This window comes from Chamaea fasciata, unplaced genomic scaffold (assembly GCF_029207755.1).
Source record: "Chamaea fasciata isolate MVZ Bird 193981 ecotype frontalis unplaced genomic scaffold, bChaFas1.0.hap1 SCAF_1, whole genome shotgun sequence".
NCBI classification, from domain to species: Eukaryota; Metazoa; Chordata; class Aves; order Passeriformes; family Sylviidae; genus Chamaea; species Chamaea fasciata.
In genome coordinates this window covers 123,478,307-123,498,366 of record NW_027094086.1, presented here as the reverse complement: position 1 = coordinate 123,498,366, position 20,060 = coordinate 123,478,307, and the positions used below count along the sequence as shown (strand labels likewise).

The 20,060-nt window shown below is 40.2% G+C and overlaps 1 protein-coding gene across 2 annotated transcripts in view; it reads right to left on the bottom strand.

The window, feature by feature from the left end:
* The window catches only part of SNX13 (sorting nexin 13), a 64,605-nt gene extending 47,021 nt beyond the window's left edge, over positions 1 to 17,584 (bottom strand). The window contains exon 1 of one of the 2 annotated variants that reach the window (XM_066196293.1): positions 17,373 to 17,584. In XM_066196293.1, coding sequence (XP_066052390.1) covers positions 17,373 to 17,384 — 12 coding nt within the window. In that variant the 5' untranslated portion in view covers positions 17,385 to 17,584. The remainder of the gene's footprint in view (positions 1 to 17,372) is intronic. The other variant, XM_066196285.1, reaches the window with a different exon arrangement.
* Positions 17,585 to 20,060: the final 2,476 nt, after the last annotated feature.

Sequence of the window (20,060 nt, the reverse complement as noted above, 5' to 3'; positions counted from 1 at the left end):
GTTGGCTATATACTGGGTGCATACACATGGATAAAGGATGTTTATTTCATGTCAACAGCTGTTCCACTTCATCAGTCTTAGCCACTTTTCCTTTCCACTACCACAGATGCTCTATGTTTGTCTCACCATCATCACTTCTTAGCTTTCAAGTCTAAGATTTTACTAAGACTTCTGCAGCATACTATAAGGTCATACATATAAATGGGTTAATGGAGCACTGTGGCCAAGCACGGTCATTTTATTCCCATAGCAGGAGTTGCTTCAACAAAATAAACTGTAGTTGAAGTACAGGGGTGTCTATAAGCTCCGACAGTTCGCTGCAGAGGCTCATCAGGTGTGAGAAGAGACACAAAGGTGAATATTCATATGTGCTTGATCCAGCTTTTGCAGATAACAAAACTGTCACCTGAATGACACCTATTTATCGGGGGTTTTTTGACTAGGTTTTGTCCGTTTTTCACACTGAATGGTTCTTCCACAGTATACAGCCAAGTACTAAAAGCAGTACATAAAGAATTTGCTTTCTTATGAATATTTGCTTTTTCTTTCTTTGATTTCTGCTTCCTAATCAAGGCAGCATTTTGATGGTCTAAGCAGCACGCCATTATAGCAAGTACTGCTGAACTAAGACTATGTGAGTTAACATGACCATTCACAGAGAAGTTTCTAGAAATCCACAATATACAGCAATTATTTACTCCAGAAACAAACACAAACACAATCATATCTTACTAAAAAGTAGCTTCAACAGATTTCTTATTTGCTAAATCCACCTGACAATCTTTCAGACCTTTGCCCCACACCCACTTTTAAGCAAGATCTTCAGTCTTGACACATCTTCCTCTAAAAATGATTTGCCGAGGTAATGTAGGTTTGGATTTAAACCAGCACCGCAAATTTTAGCTTGCAACTGGCAGTAAGGTAACACATGCGTGTGGTTTTAGGCAAAGCAAGTGTTACTCCACAAGTCCAGATGACAGGTTCTCCCTTGCCCTGTGTGCCACTGAACAGAGGACAAGTGTTTCCGCTCATGCGACTCTGGTGCCACCACCCTCCTACTCCAGCAGGAAGCTCTTGTTCCAGGCACTTGTCTCTCTTCACAATTCCCACACACATTCACAGTAATTGTGGTTTCAAGCTTGCAGACACAGTTTGAGAGGAAATAAAGAACACCCATATAGGAAGGCAGGGCTCTGGAATCATCTGTTTGTCAATCTTAAAGCTGCAGCAGAAGATGATTTAAGTCTTACAGTAGCATCCAAAAGACTGGTATCACCTTGGAAGACTATAATTTGTGATTATTTTCAAATTTAATGGCCACAACAGAATAATCTGAGCTCTGAAAGAACAGCAACATTTAAAAACAAAAACATCTTTCTTTGCTCACAGCTCTTTTACTCTTATCAATTTACATTTGTCCATTAGTATTTTTCCATTCTTACATTTTTCCATTAATATTTTAAAAGTTTCAGTGGTTGACCTGCTTCTTACAGACAACGATAAACTATTTTTTGCCATTTGGGTAGTTTAAGTTATTAGAGTTTGGAGGGGGTTTTTTAATGATTTTGGGAGATTTTTATTTGGGTTTTTCTTTTTTAATGCCTCCTCTGTGCGCACATTAAAAAAACTATCAGGGATTGCATTTACAGTAGATGTCAAGTTTAATTTTGTTAATTCCACACATCTGCCTTTTAATTTGACTTCCATTTTGAGTGCAAATGGAACATGTTCACATATAAACCTTTCTATAATTAAGGTGAGTGTCACTTTTGTCAAGTGATTAAAAACATTATTTTAGGTTTCAAATTGCTGTCTCTTCACTAGCATGACAAGTAAAATTGGAAATCTGTACCAACCGGAGTGCCAATTTCACTGCAATGAAATTGCTATGTTACACTACTCAGAGAAATGTTTAACAATCGTGAAATAAACCATTAACAACTTTCTAGTTACGTTCTCCTATCTCCCTAAGTTAAAGCCATCATCTGAAAGAAATGTCAACAGAGTTTTGAGTTCCACATATCCTGATTTCCTAAGAGCATTAAAGGTCTCTTTTTAACCTCTTCCTTCTTATATTTTTGCCCTTTTCCTTCCTTAGCCCAAAAAGGCAAAGGAAAAAAACACCTCAAACTCCACTCCTACTTCACACTATGGAAAAAAAATTGTGGTGAATCTACACAATAATTTACTGCAGTACTCCCAAGGAAACTCCTGGGATTAAAAAAAAAAAAAAAAAAAAAAAAAGAAGGAATTTACATAGTCTATTTTGCTTTTATTGTTCTAAGTTTAGATTCCGTTTTTTTTTCCCAAAGAAAGCTTAAAATACTAAAGCACATAAATATACACTAAAAATCTTTTAAATAAATCAAGAAGGTAATGTTAATTCATGTTACGAGTTAAGAAGTTTGGCCAACGAAGTTTCTTCTAAATAAGTGCAGTATTCCTGCTGATCCCCCCTGGTTACAGAGGCAGGAAACTCTCTGCTGCAAGCAAGAATCCATCTGTCTCCTCTCTATCTCACCTCCTCTTCTTCCGCTAAGGTACACTCTGTATGTCAAATGGCTTAATTACTTCACAGTAGCATTAATTCAAACACAATCATGTCTAACTGTACTGAGTTTGGGTTTTCCTGCTGTTCCTCACACTGCCTGAAACAGCAAAGCTTTAGGGATCATTTTCCCCTACTCTCCTCCCTATGGGTACGCAAGGCAATCTAACAGATTAGGCTCTAATGGATAGGTGACAATTTTACATCTGTATTCACTATTACAGCAGTTTTGACTATTCCTTAAACTCATTTTTAGAAGTGCTAACATTTAAACGAAAATACATTCTAACGTTTTCTTAAAATGTGTAACATTATGGTGTGTAACTAGAAAGATTAAAAGTCATTGTGCACATTACTGCAATTTTAGCATTTATCAAGAGAACAGCAAATTCCCTTACTAAAACTCTGTTTGCAATAATCACAATATTACTATTACAACTTGTAATATAATTAAAAATAAAAACATTATGTTCCACATTCTGATACAACTGGGGTTTTTGCAAGAAAAAGACCAATTTTCTGATTAAGACTTATACTTCTATAAGAAATGGCAAATATTTTCAGAGCCAAACTTTTTCTCAAGTGAACACAGTCAAGATTTTTTTTTCTTCCTCTCTCACACCAGGCTTTGCCACCACTGCTGATCATTACATGAAATTAGGAAGTGAAATGTTTAATTTTAAACTGACCTTCATTTTACTACCTTTATTTCCAGTGCTAACAGCTACTTCATTATATAGCAGAAGTATCAGCAAGGAACAGAAAGTTTCCTTCCATGTAACCTTTTCTTGAGTGGCCCAAGTATTTAACTTGATGGGAAAAACAAAGAGGCTATCTTCACAGATGCACACTCTTTCTGATTACATGCTTGCATTAAAACCCACTCTGAATCATGTTCTAGTTAAAGGACATGGAATTTTGGTCAAATTTAGAAGAAGCACTTGAGCATGTTGGATAGCAATGGGAAATAAGAGATGCAAGCCCCACTTTCTGCTACTTTCTTGAATACAAAAGTGACACACTCAAACTCATCTTTAATACAAATTCCAAGGAAGTGATCCTTTTTCTTTGTAACAATCCATATTGACTTGTATCCAAGCAAATTTATTTATTTGGACAGAAAGCAAGACAAAAAGATAAAAGCATTTTGGATCACCTTAGGTGATTGAAACAGGGCCAGGCTTGACAGGATTGCCTAAGGTGAGCTAAAGTAATCCCTTTATCTTGAATTCAAGCCAACGAGATAATCTAGACTGTTCTACATTCAGCCTCTGGATAAACAGATTACATCTATTTCAAGTTTTTCTGGTGAAAAACAGTGGCAAAGGGGAGAGAGGGGGAAGCCTCCAGAATCCAGAAGCCACAGATGAAAAAAAAAGGTCTGTTCTCCTATTTGGCTCAAAATAATGAATGCGCCATGTCAAGAAACTGATATTACGAATTTCATTTGTGACTACTGCTCAAGCAGCATCTTAAGCTTTTTACTTTCCTGCAGCAAGGAGTTATCTAAAAGTTCTTTTCACCATTTTTCTCTTTTTTCACTGCTAAAGAAACCTGATTCCACTGAATGAACTTTAAGAATCATGAACTTCGCTTCAAGAACAATTTCTACCACTCCAGCTCCTAATATTTATCTGTATGCTTTAAATGAGTCTCTCTCCACAAGAACGAGATCTAGTGGTCATCTCTTTCAGTTTGTAATAAAAACATGCAGGCAGAGCTCACGGATACTACAGAAACAGTTGCAGGGGACACATTTTTTAAAAGGTTTCTTCATACTTAAATCACTTTAGTTCTAAGCTGTTCTTCCATGGTAGTGGTAATTTCAACTCAGCATCCCTTCTGCCAAGCAATAAGCATCTGCCTACTCCTGGAACTTAAACCTTCGTTACACTTGCCCAACTTTTACCATTACTAAAAAAAAAAAATAGATATAAAAATTATTTATATAAACACTATTTTGTACAGAGTCTTCTGTCCAAAGGCAATGCATTATTGTCAGTGTGGAAAAAGATGGGCTATAAGAGGTCCAATGAACAATAATTACTTTTCTTAAAATAAATCCATTCTTTTTTTCCATGGAGATATCAAACAATTTCACAGCAGTGGCTGTGTGCAAAACAGTTTGTGCAATCTTGAATTGATCGACTCAGCTTAGAATAAATACAAAAAAGGTGCACAATGATACAGTATCTGCTTTGGAAAATCTCACTGACTTCAAACAACCACACCCCTATAACAAAAAGTGAAATGAAGTGAAAATGCACAGTTTTTGCAAATACAGAACTATCAAAGACATGAAGGTATAACAAGATAAATTAAATAAAATTTGGAACATTTTGGAACTGCACACTGAAGCAGCAGTCATTGAGCTTCATTGTTTTGTTTTTTCCTACACAACTCATCACATGTAAAGAGCAGACAACACCTTCAAATTTCATACAGGCAAAAATACTAGGATTTTTGTTTCTATCACTTGATGACTTGCTTGAAAGCAGCAAAAAGCAAATAATCATTTTCAAGTAAACTCCTTAAAATCAGTAGTTTCTTCTAAACAGACTGATAAACTATATATTTCAATATATATCTGCAGGATGTGTTGTGGGTTTCTTTGGGTTTTTTTGGTTTTTTACTGAGACCTAAACACATTATATGTGTTTATACATATTTCACATATACATAAATATTATATATACACACACAAAATCCAGTACTTAAGTTTACTGCAGAAAGATTTAGTCATTAATGTCTGATCAACATTTTAGTACTCTGGTTTCCTCAGGCGATAAAATTAGTTTTGTTTAGTTCTTTAATCGACTGGTAATATTATGTTGCTATTTGCAGCAAAATTGCCAGCATTACTCCACTAAAGTTAAGATACAACTGCTTTGGAACAGTATTCTTTGGATAGTACATACCACAATCTAATGGATCTCAAATAAGCAACATTCCCCATCTTGATGAAAAAGTTACTTTAAAAATACTAAGCTAAAAACATAACTTCAGAATATTTTTATCAAGGACTGTACTAAATATAAAGATTGACTCTACTTGCCTTATTAGGTCATGTTACAGATCTGAAAGAATACAAGTGGAAGAAGCCAATTCACATTATCTGTCAAAATTGCCAGGAGTCCTCCACTAACAGACATACTCAACAAGACTAAAAATTGATTTCCACATTGTTCCTAGTGATAAAGGCTGTTGTGCCTAAATACAGTTAGTCATGCCACCTATCCTTGTGATTTTGGCAAATGAAATAATGTGGTTAAAACATCCCCGTCCTTTTTCCTACCCCTAAAAAGGTGTTGAGGTTGTTTTTTCTTTTTTAATTTACTAAAAAGGAGGAGAAAAGCTGTAAGCAATAATGTAGTGCTCATAAAGGAAAACCACACTGAGTTTCTCACCTTTAATGTAAAATGCCACCTTGATTAAAGACAGTACTGTTATTGCTATCATGGAATCCAGAAAAAAAAAAAAGCTTAACAGAAAGCCAGTGTAAATGATTTCTCAGACTGTATTGGCAGCAGAAGACCATCAGCAAGAAAGAAGGTCCAGGCCAGGGAGGAAGGAAAAATCTATGCCAGTCAGCATCACCTCAGTCCCTCAGAAGGTTTTGAGCAGCCAAAAGATATTTACCAAGTGCAAAACATGTCTGACCAACCCAACTGCTTTCTGTGGTGAGGCGAGTTATGCTGAGGACAAGGGCAGGGCCTTAGATAATATGCACTTTGTCTTTAGCACAATATCCCACAGCTTCCTTATCACTAAATTGGTGAGGTACAGGTTGGATGAGTAGATTAAAAGGTAAGTGAAAAATGCTGGATGCAAAGACATGATCAGTGGTACAGAGTTCAGTGTGCAGCCAGAGAGAACCTTCACGGATCAATATGGGACCGATAATGCCTGAGCAATGTGGGTGATGTGACACAGTGAACTCTCAGTAAAACGCTTCACAGAATCCTAAAGTGGCGTGAGCACTCATTTCACTGGAGGGTTCTGAGGTGTGTCAACAGGCTGGAGAAAGGGGTTGACAGGAACCTCATCAAGCTCAACAAAAACAAACACAGGTTTGCATGAGGGGTGGACTAACCCTGGGCCACAATACAATCTGGGGCCCACTCTGTGAAACAGCTCCGCAGAACGGGACCCCGAAGTGGGCTCTAAGGTGCTCATGAGTCAGCAGCATGCCACTGCGGCAAAGGTGGCCAACAGTATTTTACCCTCTACCAGCAGAACAGTCACCAGCAGAGACAGCAAAGTGAACCTTCCTCTCCATCCCTGGAGTCCTGTGTCCAGTTCTGGTCTTCCTGTTACAAAATATATCTATCTGGAAACAAATGTACAATATCCAAATCCACCACAAAGGACTTTGTACTAAAATAAAATGTATCCATATTATGAAGCCACACACTGGCTACACTTGCCTCCAAGAAAACGGTAGATTTAGAAAGCTTGTTGGCACTCCCAATTAACATTCTGTCTCCCTTTTACTTGACTTGAGAAGTAACACAATTTTTAAAGTATCACCTCCTTCCTCCTCTCCCTGGTGCTCACCTTTGTCTTCAAAATTAAACAAGGGTAGTAGTCTCTACACTCTTACCACCAAAGTAATAAACGGCATCTACTGCCTAAACACTGGATTCTGAAGAAACAGCTACCAACACTGTATTCACTGACTTTACTGTTTTGGCAGATTTGTTTTGTTCTTTTAAGTCCAAGACCTCAATCAGTGCCAGCACATGAAGTAGTTCCAGTTTGGACTCCTGCTTGCAAAGATCACCCCTTCACTATATCTGATTTCTTGTCAAAAATGTACTGATAGTTCCACAACAGTTCTTAAAACTACGTAGTGCTTTTTAATCAGCATCATAATTTACAGACTGGAAAATGAAATGGATGTTAAAAACAGAACTCCAAAGATCAGAGTACGCACCACAAAGAATATGTTGTCAGTACATAAATAACAAGTAGAATCCCAAGCTGCAAATACAGTCCATTTTAAAGAAACTTAAAACCACTGACAGAATACTAGCACATTCCTCTGGAGATCATGATGTTACTCCACTGTTTTCTTCAAAAGTTAGAATTTTATGCAGTTCTCTGAGTGCCACAGGTTTTCTCCAGTTACAAAATACAGCAACTCTGAGACAACCACTATTTCACTACAAATTCCCAGTGGTCTCTGAGAATACATCTGAACTCCTACAGGGCCAAATTTCGTATGAAGCATGTGTATTGGATGAAGACAAAATAACCATGGAAACAGCTGTTATACAAAGTAACACAAACCTTTACAAAGCTAGAGTAAGCCTGAAAACTTTCTGTTCCTCTCAATTGTTTTCCTGGACAGAATATCATCCAGTTGGACAAAGTAAAGCAAGAGAAAGAGATCAGTTCAGTGTCAGCAAGTTTTTCAATAGTCCACAATATACAAAAAAATCTGCAACCTCTTTAATAAGCAGCTGATGCCTAACTCTTACAGAATGGACAGTGCCAACACAGAAAATCAGCACTCTGATTTTGCCTTGAATCAGCAAAAAAACCCCTCTACTTAAGAGAGGGAGAAACTGTTTAAGCATTATTGTCTTTTTCCAATGGGACAAATGTAACAGGAATGTAACAGAAACAAAATCTTTCCCCTTCATGCATTTAATGTCCCCCTTTTCCAATACCTCCTACAGTACTTTTGGCTTGTGTGCTTTACCTGCTTGCTTTCCAGAGATGTTTGGCTCCCCATCCCTTGCTCGCTCTGTGCATCTCTTTCACAGTCCTCTCTGCACTTTGGCCTTTTCCTTAACTCTGTAACTGAGAAAAGTGCTGTCTGCTGCCTGCACAACCCTGAGAAACTCCCCAAGTTTTATTGAGTGGCTTGCTACAGAATGCTGCAGACAGCACTGCAGGTAAATTTAAGTAGACTGGAGCCTCTTACAACTTCTTCCAAGACTCTACTCCAAGATCTCTGTCCATCTGGCCTCCTGATGGAAGCAAAGAGCCTTTGAGTATCCTGGATGAATCTTTTAGCCTCAAGTAGCCATCTTCTTCCTCGTACAAAATCTGGGTCCAGAATCAGCATATCTCAGGTTCACATACTACCTCTCCCACAAAAGAGAGAAAGCAAGTGTGAGTACCTTCAAATAACATTTACATAAAGGGACAGTTCTTTGAACTTGCTGGAATACTTCATTCTCATGCATAAGGGCCTGGAATATTTCCAACAAATTTCAATGAATTCACAGAGCAAGGAAACCACAGAAATGGTGCATCAACTCTTGCCTCTTCAAGATTATAGACTGAAACTAATTATAAATCAAACTAATTGAGTCATTTGAATATCTAGCTCCCAGGGCATGTTTAGAGAAGATATCTAAAAACTTCCATCTTTGCCACATGGACAAGAACAAAAAAAGAAACCTAACTGGAACAACCAAACCTTATTTGTAATTTTTTATGGAGGCAGAGATGCATTCAGAAGTCACAGAATGAGTAGTGACATCCCCTGTTTTCAAAAGTACAGGAATTATTTTGGATATTGACTCATTTTAGATCTACACAGAAGGAAATGAAGACTAACACTATGCACTTCCCTAGCACTGAACCATGCAGCTGTTGATTTGGCAACTTATCCTGTGTTCCCACCCTCATATCCCTCCACAAGACTGGTTCATCAAGGCAAAAGAATTCTTCCTGCAGTTGCTATTTAGCTGCTAGACCTGAAACGAGAAGCTGTCAGACCAGCTTGTGTCTGGTGGAGGGGAGGAAAACCACTTTAGCAGCAGCCAAAGTAGATCCAGTGAAGTCAAACATGAAATGGCACTCCTGGCATCTTGAATACCTTCATGCATGGACAACACCTAAGGAAAAATACATGGCCACTCCAGTGACAGAAGCAGGAAAACAGAAATATATAAAGACAATAATAAAGAAGAGGGCAATACACGAGAGAAGCAAAGGACGAACAAAAGAAGAACCACACAGACAGCAAAGTGGAAGCATTCATAGACCAATCCAGGCACACAACTTCACACAGAAACAATGCAGCTACTTTTTTATCACTGGAGGAAAAAAAAAAAAAAAAAAAAAAAAAAAAAAAAAAAAAAAAAAATTTGGCACAATGCATCAAAAATAGAGAGTAAGAGACATAAGAGTTATGGGCAATTCTCTGGAAATCTAAAAATCAGAGAGAAAAAATAAGAAGACTGCAAGCATCATGTTATATTAAGAGAGTTAAAATAGAAAAAATATTTCAAACATAAAAGGTGCCAGTAAAATAAAGCATAATTAAAAGAAACAGTGATTGGCAACAGCCAACCATCATTAATTGGAAAATTCAATAAAGGAAAATATCCAATAAAGCAATGGAGGAGCTTAGAAACATTCATGGACATATTGTTTGCTAATTCATAATCTTCATAAGAATTTTTAAGAAGCTGCAGTAGGGCAACTGCCAACTGAGAGACAGAAGACCCAGCACCATTTAAAGTCCAGACCTTAAAAACAACATAAAGAAACAAACATAAAATTCATTTCAAAGTATTAAACACACATGTAAGTCAAGCATGAAGCACTAAAGAAGAAATAAGTACACAGCTGTAAGACCATAAAGCAAGGTACCAGTATTAAGTGCTTGTACACACAAAGTAAGGACAAATTATTTTTAACACACCCACTGCACACTATTCAATTTAGAAAAAATACTGACTGTGAAGAGAAAAACTTTGCTAAGTGTGAAAATTTTAAATAAAACCTTATTCTCCTAGCCAACTGTTATAAATAAATAACTTCTCAACAAAATAAAAATTATATTCACATAAACCAATTTGTTCTCCACAAGAATTTTTAAATTTTATATAAGAAACAAACAAGCATAAAAAGTAATTACCACTTCATTTTATGTACCATCAAATTACATTTGTAATGCAGGCATTAGATCATAAGATTTAAGACTTCCACAGCATATGATTTTACTTTACAAAGTTAATAAAATTTCCACTTGTTACCACTGTGATCAAAAATACTAATCTGAGTATATAAACTACTACAAAAAAGTATTTTTCTTCCAAGTATGTTAAAAGAGGTTGGATTCCTCAATCCTCAATAGGTTTCATTAAAAATTAAGATATCTATCAGTAACAAATACACCAAGATATACTGGGGAGGGGAACAGAACAAAAATCACTTGTATAGATTTTTAGAAAAAAAAAATCACACAAATACAGATAAATACAGATACGATTTCAAACACAAAGAGTTCCTCCAATGAATAAGGAATATATATAATTTTTACTGATCCCATTATTTTCAAGGTATCACAAAAAATCATTACATAGGCTTCAAAAAAGTAAGCTGATAAACAGTATGAAACACCACAACCTTTGGGGAAACCCAGGATACACTAAGTTTTGATTTATTGTAAAGGAAAACTCAGATATCTCAGCCTGCATCAGCCGTTGTTAGAACGGCAGCAGGGAACAAGCAAGGCTCCCTCATCTCTCCGAGCCAGACAGATCCAAAACCATTCAGACAATCAGTAAGACTTCAAAGCAATCACTCCTTCTACAGTAACACAGGTCGGACGCTTGTTTCCCAAGGCATTGACACCACCACATTTCCAACTCATCCCTGCAGTCTGGCATGCCAAATCCTGAATAAGGGGCGACTGGGAACACCATACACATTTGTTCCCCACTACTTTTAGTATCACTTAAGAGGTGTGTGAGAGATCATCACAAGTCTGAGGCACTGTTTCATAATCAGCTGGACAGACAGCTGCTGCAAGAATTTTGCTACTCTAGATTATTTTCTACTTGGCCTTGTATAACAGTGCTGACTGGAAGAGTGGAAATGCAGAGTGCCCTACAGGATATGTAGCAATTCCAACTTCCTGCTCAAGTTCATTCCCTTACATCACAAGAGACAGCCTAACCCGAACTGCCTGACAGGCACCAGAGAAGAGCTGAGCAGTCATTCCCTAGAATTGCAAAAATAGAGTGATGAACAAGAATACATGATCTTACAATAGTGACATTTCTGAAATCAAAACATTCTGACACAAACAGATTTGATTAAAATAGAACCAGGATCACCCCCTTCCTCCAAGAAGCATGAGATTAGGGGAAGAACGGCAAAGAAACAGACATAAAAAATGAAACAAATAAGATTGTAACAAAAGCTCAAGTGCATTTAAGCAGTTAACACTCTCCAAAGAATGTTCCCAAACTTATGAACTTTCTTGGAAAGAAAATGCGTGCAAAGCTCATCCTCCTACTCAGAACTCCAACCACAATGGGACACTGAATTAAGCATTTCATACATCAGTGGTACCTGTGAATTTTTAATTAGGCTATAGGAGCCCTCACATGAACAAACACAGTGCTGCTTCCACCTGTGAAACAAAGAAAAAGTTCTTCAAATTTAGTATTTTTGATTTTCAAAAAATCCTTCCAAGTGAAGTTGAAGAAAGGACATCATACAAGGCATCTGATGCATGAAGGGATTTAATGGGATTCAAGCCAGCAGAGATGATTTTATCTCCATCTCCTGCTGCCAACTAGTGGACTGACAAACTGGTGAGCTTCAAATCAAATTAGTCTTGTGCTCACTGTCTGAGAAAATAGGCAAAACAGCAGGACTGAAAAGATTACACTGTCACTGGTCAAACACCTTCAAAATAAACTACTGTACTAACCACTACAGTCAAATTTCATATTCCATCCAAGGAAATTCCTGATTTTTCATAACATCCCACTTGAAAAACACTAGTTAAAATCTGTGGGACTTTTTATATGTTTGTAAAATGTCAGTGTTAGAATATAGCAATAAATTTGGCTCACACTATTCCAACTGCAACACCGAGATCACATCCCATTCCACACAGAAAACAAATTCAATCAACAGTGCAACTTCTTCAGAAATCCACCTCCACTCTCTCAGGATTATACAGCTACGCCTGTTTCAGAGCAATAATAATCTTTAACAGGTCCTCCCAAACTGTGACAGTGTAGCAATTGACCTCTTTTCCAAAACAAATGGCAGTTCTAAAAGGAGTCCCTCTGGCTGAACACACCTACAATCTATGCTTACTCACAGCACAAATAAACACCCATTTCACCTCAAACTTGTAAACCACAATCATGCCGTCACCATTCTGAGGTGTGATTTCACAGAAATTATGTAAACAAGGGTAGAGTGCTCTTGTTCAAACCTGTCAATATGTTTACATCATGAAATAATGCCTTGTTTTATTAATTCAGAAGTCAGACATTACATGGTGTGGGCATAAGAACAAGCATCAGGCCCAAGCTTACAATGCCTTGTACTTCTTAAAGTTCTCGCTCACAGAACAGCAGGTGCCAACTGCAATTGATTTTGCTGTAATTCCAGCCTTGGTATTCTCAACCAAGCAATGGGGGAAATTGCTAGTGAGACTTCTAAATATTAGTTCTTGCACTGTTGCAAATAACACAGATACAATATCAATGACTTCTCTTTTCTAATAATAGCAATTCTCCCAATGCAAGCTCAAGGAAAACATGCTTTGTCATCTTTGTAAGGGTGGGGAGAAGAGACAAACATACTTAAAAGAGAGATAATTCCCTAGAGTGCAACCAGACAGAGGAAATCATCATTTGGAGCTCCTTCAGCTATCTAACCAGACAAGCTATTACTATTATTGCTGAAGTAAGGACCTTCATGCTTTTCTTCTTCCATGCTGTTTTGGGGAATGGTCCAGACTGACATTTTAGAATTGTTGCAGAACTCTGCATTCAGTCTCAGCAGTTTAGGCCCAACTGTACACTCAAGAACAGTCTTGAGTGTTTAGACACTGTCTTTTACTAGTAGCCAGCAAAATATTTAAAAACAAGTACTTAGGAATAATAAGATAACTGTTCTTTGCAAAAGATTAGTTTCCTTAATTTTAGCATTTCTCACATAATTTCAACTGACACTTCATAAACTATGCAGTTATTAAAAGAGCTGTAACAGGAACAAATAGGGACACAACGCAGACCAGCTGAAGGGGAAACCTCATTGACAGAAAATACTGAAGGAGAAAGAGGCTTTTTACCTCCCAAGGGCTTGTAACTAATGCTCCAGCTAGATCTCATCTAGCAAAACACTGGCACTAAAGAAAGTCCCAGCACACAAGTTTCACAAAAGGACAGGAAACTAATTTATTTCAGCACCCTGGTAAATGTCTACACATTTGAAAATGGCTCTACCAGCGGAACAAAGTTCAGACACATAAAGCACCACAGCAACCTGACACTGACATGTATCAAGGAACAGAAAAAGTTAATGCTACAGTATTAATCAAGCAGTTAACTGTGTTCTTCGCCTTTCAGAGCTGTATTAATATACTTTACAATGTGCTACTGTTGCAGAAAGGCTAATTCACTATTATTCTAGAGCAACTTAAGCTGCTGAGCCAACCTTTATTCTTAAAAATCAAGCTAATTTGCTCGGTTTTGTGCAGAAACAGTTCTCAATGGCTAATAGTTACTAAAACCTAACCAAAAAAAAAAAAAAAAAAAAGTTGTTCAACCTCTCTTATAAACAAAATGTAAATTGTTTAATGGAAAGGAAATACTGTATGTAGTTAGTGAATTATCTTGACCAGTTGCAATAAGAAGAAATACCAACATGTCAGAGCTCATTTAGTATGGCTTATTTTTAGTTGTGGATAAGAAAAAGTTCTCCTACTTTGTCAAATTTCAAAAATCTTCTCAACTGTCACTAGTACTGCAACAAGGTACTCTTGCTGAGAATTAAGCTGTCAAAAATTTAGCTGCTGATAAATTCTGAAGTCCTCCCTAAGCATCTCAAAGCAGTTTAATGAGCAGGTGGGGAGAGAAAAAAAGGAACCTAGTTCTCAGCTGAGATAAAGTGCCTTCTTCAGAGGTAACACAGGCTGCAAATGCAGACAGCACAGGCCATCAATCTAAAAGACATCTAAAACTTCCTGTAAATTAAGTCCAAATCCTACTGAAGGTTTGTTCTGTCAGAATTTAAGACACTGCTAACCACCAAGAACCAGAGCTGTAAAACACCAACTGCTCCCCTGCAGCCTGTGCAGTGCAGTTCGCATCACACAAGCGGCCAGCATGATGAAGCCAGTTGTCCAAAAAGACAAGAGAAAGATCATTGCAACTTGCGTCTCCCGTGGTCTGGCCAGATGAGAAAGTGCTGAGGCAGTAAGTCGCACAGGAACAGGCCACAGTGGCCTGGAAAGCAGAGGAGACATCTGATGAACAAGAAAAGGGGAACAAGTGAAAAGGCACAGAACGGCCAACACGCCAGACTAGGGAAACGAACATCACAGCAGGACTCTAAACACATCCCGACAGAATGTATTCAACATTACTTCAGAAATAAGTTTAACAGTGAAAAATTTGGAAGTGGCATTTGCCAGCTAGGTAAATAAGTGTATGTGCTTGGCACCCAATTAGCATGGGTTTTGAACGCAACTAATATAAGATAGGCAGAAAGGGCCAAATGAAAACCACACAGCGTGTTTTTTCCTGACAGGAAGTGTGATCTTCCCCTGAAATTACTGATTACAAAGTCCTAATCCTGAGTGCAGTCACACAAAACTGAAATGAATCTGCTGGGGTCTGCATATAAAGATACAGTCAAAGGATGTAGGAAACTGACCTTGAGAAATTAAACACCATGTTACTGTATGATAACAATTCATGCAAAACACAATCTGCCTTTCCTTCATTCTTAAACATATTTAAGAAAAAAAATTCTATATTTTAAAGTTATAAAACTAGCAGTTATAGTAGGGGAAACGGACCCAAATTTTTCATGGCTAAAAAAAAAAATTATGGTGCCTTTGGCCCCTCTAGACAGTAGCAAACTTGACAAGGCCACAAATATCCAGCACCAAAAACTAGTGCCGTTTTTGCTTCTAATGTCAGTTCACCATACAGTCAATCTCAATTTTCATATATAAAGAAATCACGTATCAGTAGACTTGAAACAATCTGCGTATTCCTCCGAAGTGTGGTAAGGGCTCATGGGTGCAGCTGTGTGCAGTTTCCCCAGGCTGTTGTAGCTATCAAGTCACCATTGGAACACCCAGAAAAGTACACTGGGAAAGGACTCCTCCAGTTCACCTTAGCCTAGAGCAGTCTGACTGCCTGAAGAACTCTCCAAAACTGCTTTTCAGGCAGGCAAAGCCTGCAATTTTGCTAGACTCCCTTAAAATTTAAATTCATAGCCTTGGCAGAGACTAAGCCTGGAATACTTTACCTCGAAGCGTCTCGTCTACAAATAACTTATGTACAGGAACTAGAAGTAGGGAACAACAGAGCCCTCTCCTCCTGACACCAAGCATGAGAGTTATAACTGGTCATCACACATGAAATCAGTAAGCTTTACCTCAAAAAGCCAATGGATTGTCACCCACACTGTTATTCACAGATTTTCAACAATTAAAAAAAATCAGTTCCAAGATAAAGTGTCTTGGATGGGCACACACAGCCACCATCAAAAGGAACAAACAGTCCAGTAGAAGGCACCGACCCAGAACATTCTATGCTACCCTTAAAATACTCTAAATTACTACGGCTAATGCTTATGCATCACACTCACCAACTCTCTTTAATGCAGCTTATTAATTCTGACCACCTACCAAATACCCTCAATGCAAAAATAGGTCATAGATTTTTACAGGTTTAACTCATTCTGCAAATTTTACCCTCCTGGGGAAATCTGAGAGCTCATGGCTCTACAGAACTGCTTTCTTAATGCCCTAAAACTTTGAACTGATGCAAATTAAAACGTGTAAGATGCTGTTTAATATCATTCAGGAAAGCAAAATGTTCAGGTGTTGGAAAGCAAGCCTTTACCCTGCAAGACTTAAGACTTTTGGATGAATAACCTCCACTGTAGAAGAGAATAACAAATTATAAAACACGGATAACGTAGTCATTCTGTTGCAGAAGTATCTGCACTCAGGACACCTTGCTCATATTAAAAATAGAAAATCAATTGCTCTTTGTAGACAAAACAGAATACGGGGTAAAGTCTTATTTCCAGCAACTGGGAAAGCACTGCCAGAATCCACCTTTTAGAATGCCTTTGGACATAGCAGACATTTATAGCCCACGCTGATCCTCAAATACCTGCCTGCCTCACAGCCGAGCTGCTTCGGGACAGAAACCCTCCACCAGGCAGAGGTGAACCGGGGCAGCCAACTTCCAAGGATTACCTATCGACACAAACTCCTGCAAGCGCAGCCAAACCGCTCGGCTTAAGCCCTCCAAGTAGAACGCAAACACGGAGCCCTTGCGAAGCCACCGCGGAGAAGGAGGCCAGAGGGGCTGAAGCCGGAGGGGGCGTGCGGGGCCCAGGCGGGGGCATCACCCCGGCGCGGCGCAGGGCCGAGGGGCCGAGGCGGGCTCCCCCTCACCAGGTGCGCTCCGCTCCTGCAGACACGGGCCCGCCGCGGGGGCGCGGCCCCACGGGCCCTGGCCGGGCAGCACAGCCCGGCCGTCGGCGGACCGCGTCGGAACAGGGACCGGGCCCAGCTGCCGCACGGAGCGGGCACGGCGGACTGGGCTCCGCCGCGGAGTCGGAGCGCCCCGCTCCCGTCCCTCCCTGCCGGGAGAGGAGGGAGGCTGACAAGAGGGGCCCGGCGCTGCCCTGGGCGAGCCGGCCAGCGCCTCTGCCCTCCGCGGCCGAGGGGGAAACTGCCAGCGGCCGAGACAACTCGGAGGCCCCGGCGGAGGGCTGAGCCGCGGCACTGAGCGCTGTCCGCTCGGGGGGACAGCGAGCCGCTCCCCGCGCTCCCGCACCTCGCCGGCAGCGCTCTTACCTCTGTTAACATTATTACCCCGCTGCGCTGCGGCGGCGCCTCGGCGGCTCTAGCCCCGCAGCATGGTGAAGCCTGGCGGCCGCGCGGAAAGCTACCCCGCACCCCGCGGCGAGGCGAGGCGAGGCGAGCGCCGCCAGCCCCCGCCGCCGCCGCCCCGCTCAGCGCCCGCCCGCCGGCCCCGGCCCCGCCGCCGCCCTCGCAGCCCGGTCCGGAGCGGCCGCCATCTTGGGACGGCTACGTGCTCCGCCGCCGCGCCCCGCCCGCCCGGCGGGGCCGCCCCTGCCGGGGCCGGCGCTCCGCTCCCCGCCCAGCCCGGCCCGCGCTGCGCCTGCCCGGCGGCGGCGGCCTCGGCCCCGGCCCCTCACCCGTCCCCGCACCGGCCCCGGCTCCGGCGGCCCTTGGCGGGTCCGGCCACAAGGCACAGGGCTCGGAACTGCGGGTCGGGTTTTTTGCCCCATGTCCCTTGGTATGACCTGTCTTAGAGCTCTTCGGTGTCAGGCAGCTGTGCTACGCACGCTAATCGAAATATTTTGTTAAATTCCTGACCAAGCAGCGCATCTCTCGTCCACCAGTGACGTATGCAGCGCTGCGCGTCTTTCCCTGTTCTAGATGCTAAGGAAGAGCTCATGTCCTATCAGGAGCACAAGTCCTTTGAGGGGCGGCTGAGGGGGCTGGGGGTGTTCAGCCTGGAGGAATGGAAGCTCGGGGGTGACCTTATCGCTCTCTACACTGCCTGAAAGGAGGCTGTAGTCAGGTGGGGGTCGCTCTATTCTCCCAGGCAACCAGCGACAGGGCGGGAGGACACAGTCTTAAGCTGCCTCTAAACCAGGGGAGGTTTAGGTTAGACATTAGGAAGAATTTCTTCACGAAAATGTGTTTAGACATCGGAGTGGGCCGCTCAGGGAGGTGGTGGAGTCGCTGTCCCTGGAGGTGTTTAAGGAAACACTGGAAGTGGCACTGAGTGTCATGGTCTACTGGACCATGGTGGTGATCGGTCATTGTTTGGACTCGACGGTCTCAGGTCTTTTCCAAACTCATTGATTCTGTGACAGAAACTTCTCTAAGCCTCTTTCCTACAGTATCGTTAAGTAATGGCATAAAGTATGGAACAGAAACACGTGTCCTTAGAAGCAGAGCCGTGTCTGCCCCAGCCCAGTGTGCCCTGGGGTGATGTGCCCTCACAGCTTAGTATTTGAATATACGGAAAGATTCCTGTCTGAAACTTGCTCTTCCTTTAAGCACTGTTCTGTGGGCTTTTGGTTGTGTGCTTGCTTTTTTACTAGATTTTAAATTACGCAGTTAACCTTAGGTGCATTAGAGTAGAAACAAGATGGGATTTTTTTTTCCTGCATTGCCAGTAACACAACATGCACACCAAAGAAATAGTAATGGTTTGCAGGAAAGATGGAGGAAAAGCAACACTACTGTTTTAATGTGAAGAAAACCAACCTTTAATTACAATGTTTTTTTCAACCTCAATCAAAGCAGAATCTGTTTTCTTGGAGAAATGTGAAGGGCATTAAGCAGTTCTTAAGGCTGATGGGTTTTGTAGAAGTTCTGTAATTCTCCCAGGGATTGTTAAATATTTAGCATTTCAAGGTTGGCCACTTCTTAGTTTTATTTGTGATATTACTGAGTTTCAGTTTTACTCATACAACTGTTTTTCCCCTGTCAGAGACCCAGCTGTTAGTCATGTGAAGCAAAAAGAGCAAACCCTTGATACTCATAATAGTTTGCCTTTTATAAATAATAATAAATACTAATTTTTCTAAGTATCTAATATACTTTTCAGTATATTTTTTCTGACTCTATAATTTTGAATGTTTCATGTTAGCAGTACTCTTTCCCCCAAGCCGATCCCTCGGGGAAAACCCAAATCTTACAGCACACACTACTTTAAAAAATAGGCTTGGCAATAATAGTGCCATGCAGAGGTCTTGCATGTGGTATTTCACCACCTTGATAAATTAAGAATTGTTCAAAACCATTGAGAAATAGTTGTGAAATACCAATTCCATTGTATTGCTTTGGTCCCCTAAAATTTTCTAGGGCCTTATTTGGCAGACGTGTATGTACACAGCTAGGATCCATATTTGTGGCTTCCACTGTGCTTCAAGTCAAGCAAATAATGCCCTGTGCTCAGATCTGTGTTACAGGAAATCCTGAAGGTATTCATAAATTACCAAAGTGATCAGTAAAGTATGTATGAAAAAACTTCAACACATACTTTGGTAGATAGGAAATAGAGTCAAAAATACTTAAAGCACCTGCTGCTTAACATGTCATTGAGTCAATAAATATGTCCTCTGGGCAAGGCACAGTATCATGAACTGATAAGATAAATTACCTATTTCATAAAATGTAAGGGTTGAGCAGGAAGTAAAATATCTCATTATATTTATGAATATATATAAATAATAGTAATTGAACCAAGGTAATAGTCTAGAAAAACAAACTTTCTAGCACTGTATCTCTTTACCTTGGATGTTTAGGCATATCACTTAAGGTTTTCAAAATAAGTAATGTCTTTTGACAACTTATTGCGAAGATGTATTTATCCTAAGTGTGTTAGATGTAAAGGAAGAGCAAATCTTACACAAATCTCCCAGCAAGATGAAATCACAATTAATACTTTGTACTTGAATTTGCCCTTACTTTTGCTCGGGATTTGGCAGCCTAACAGCATAA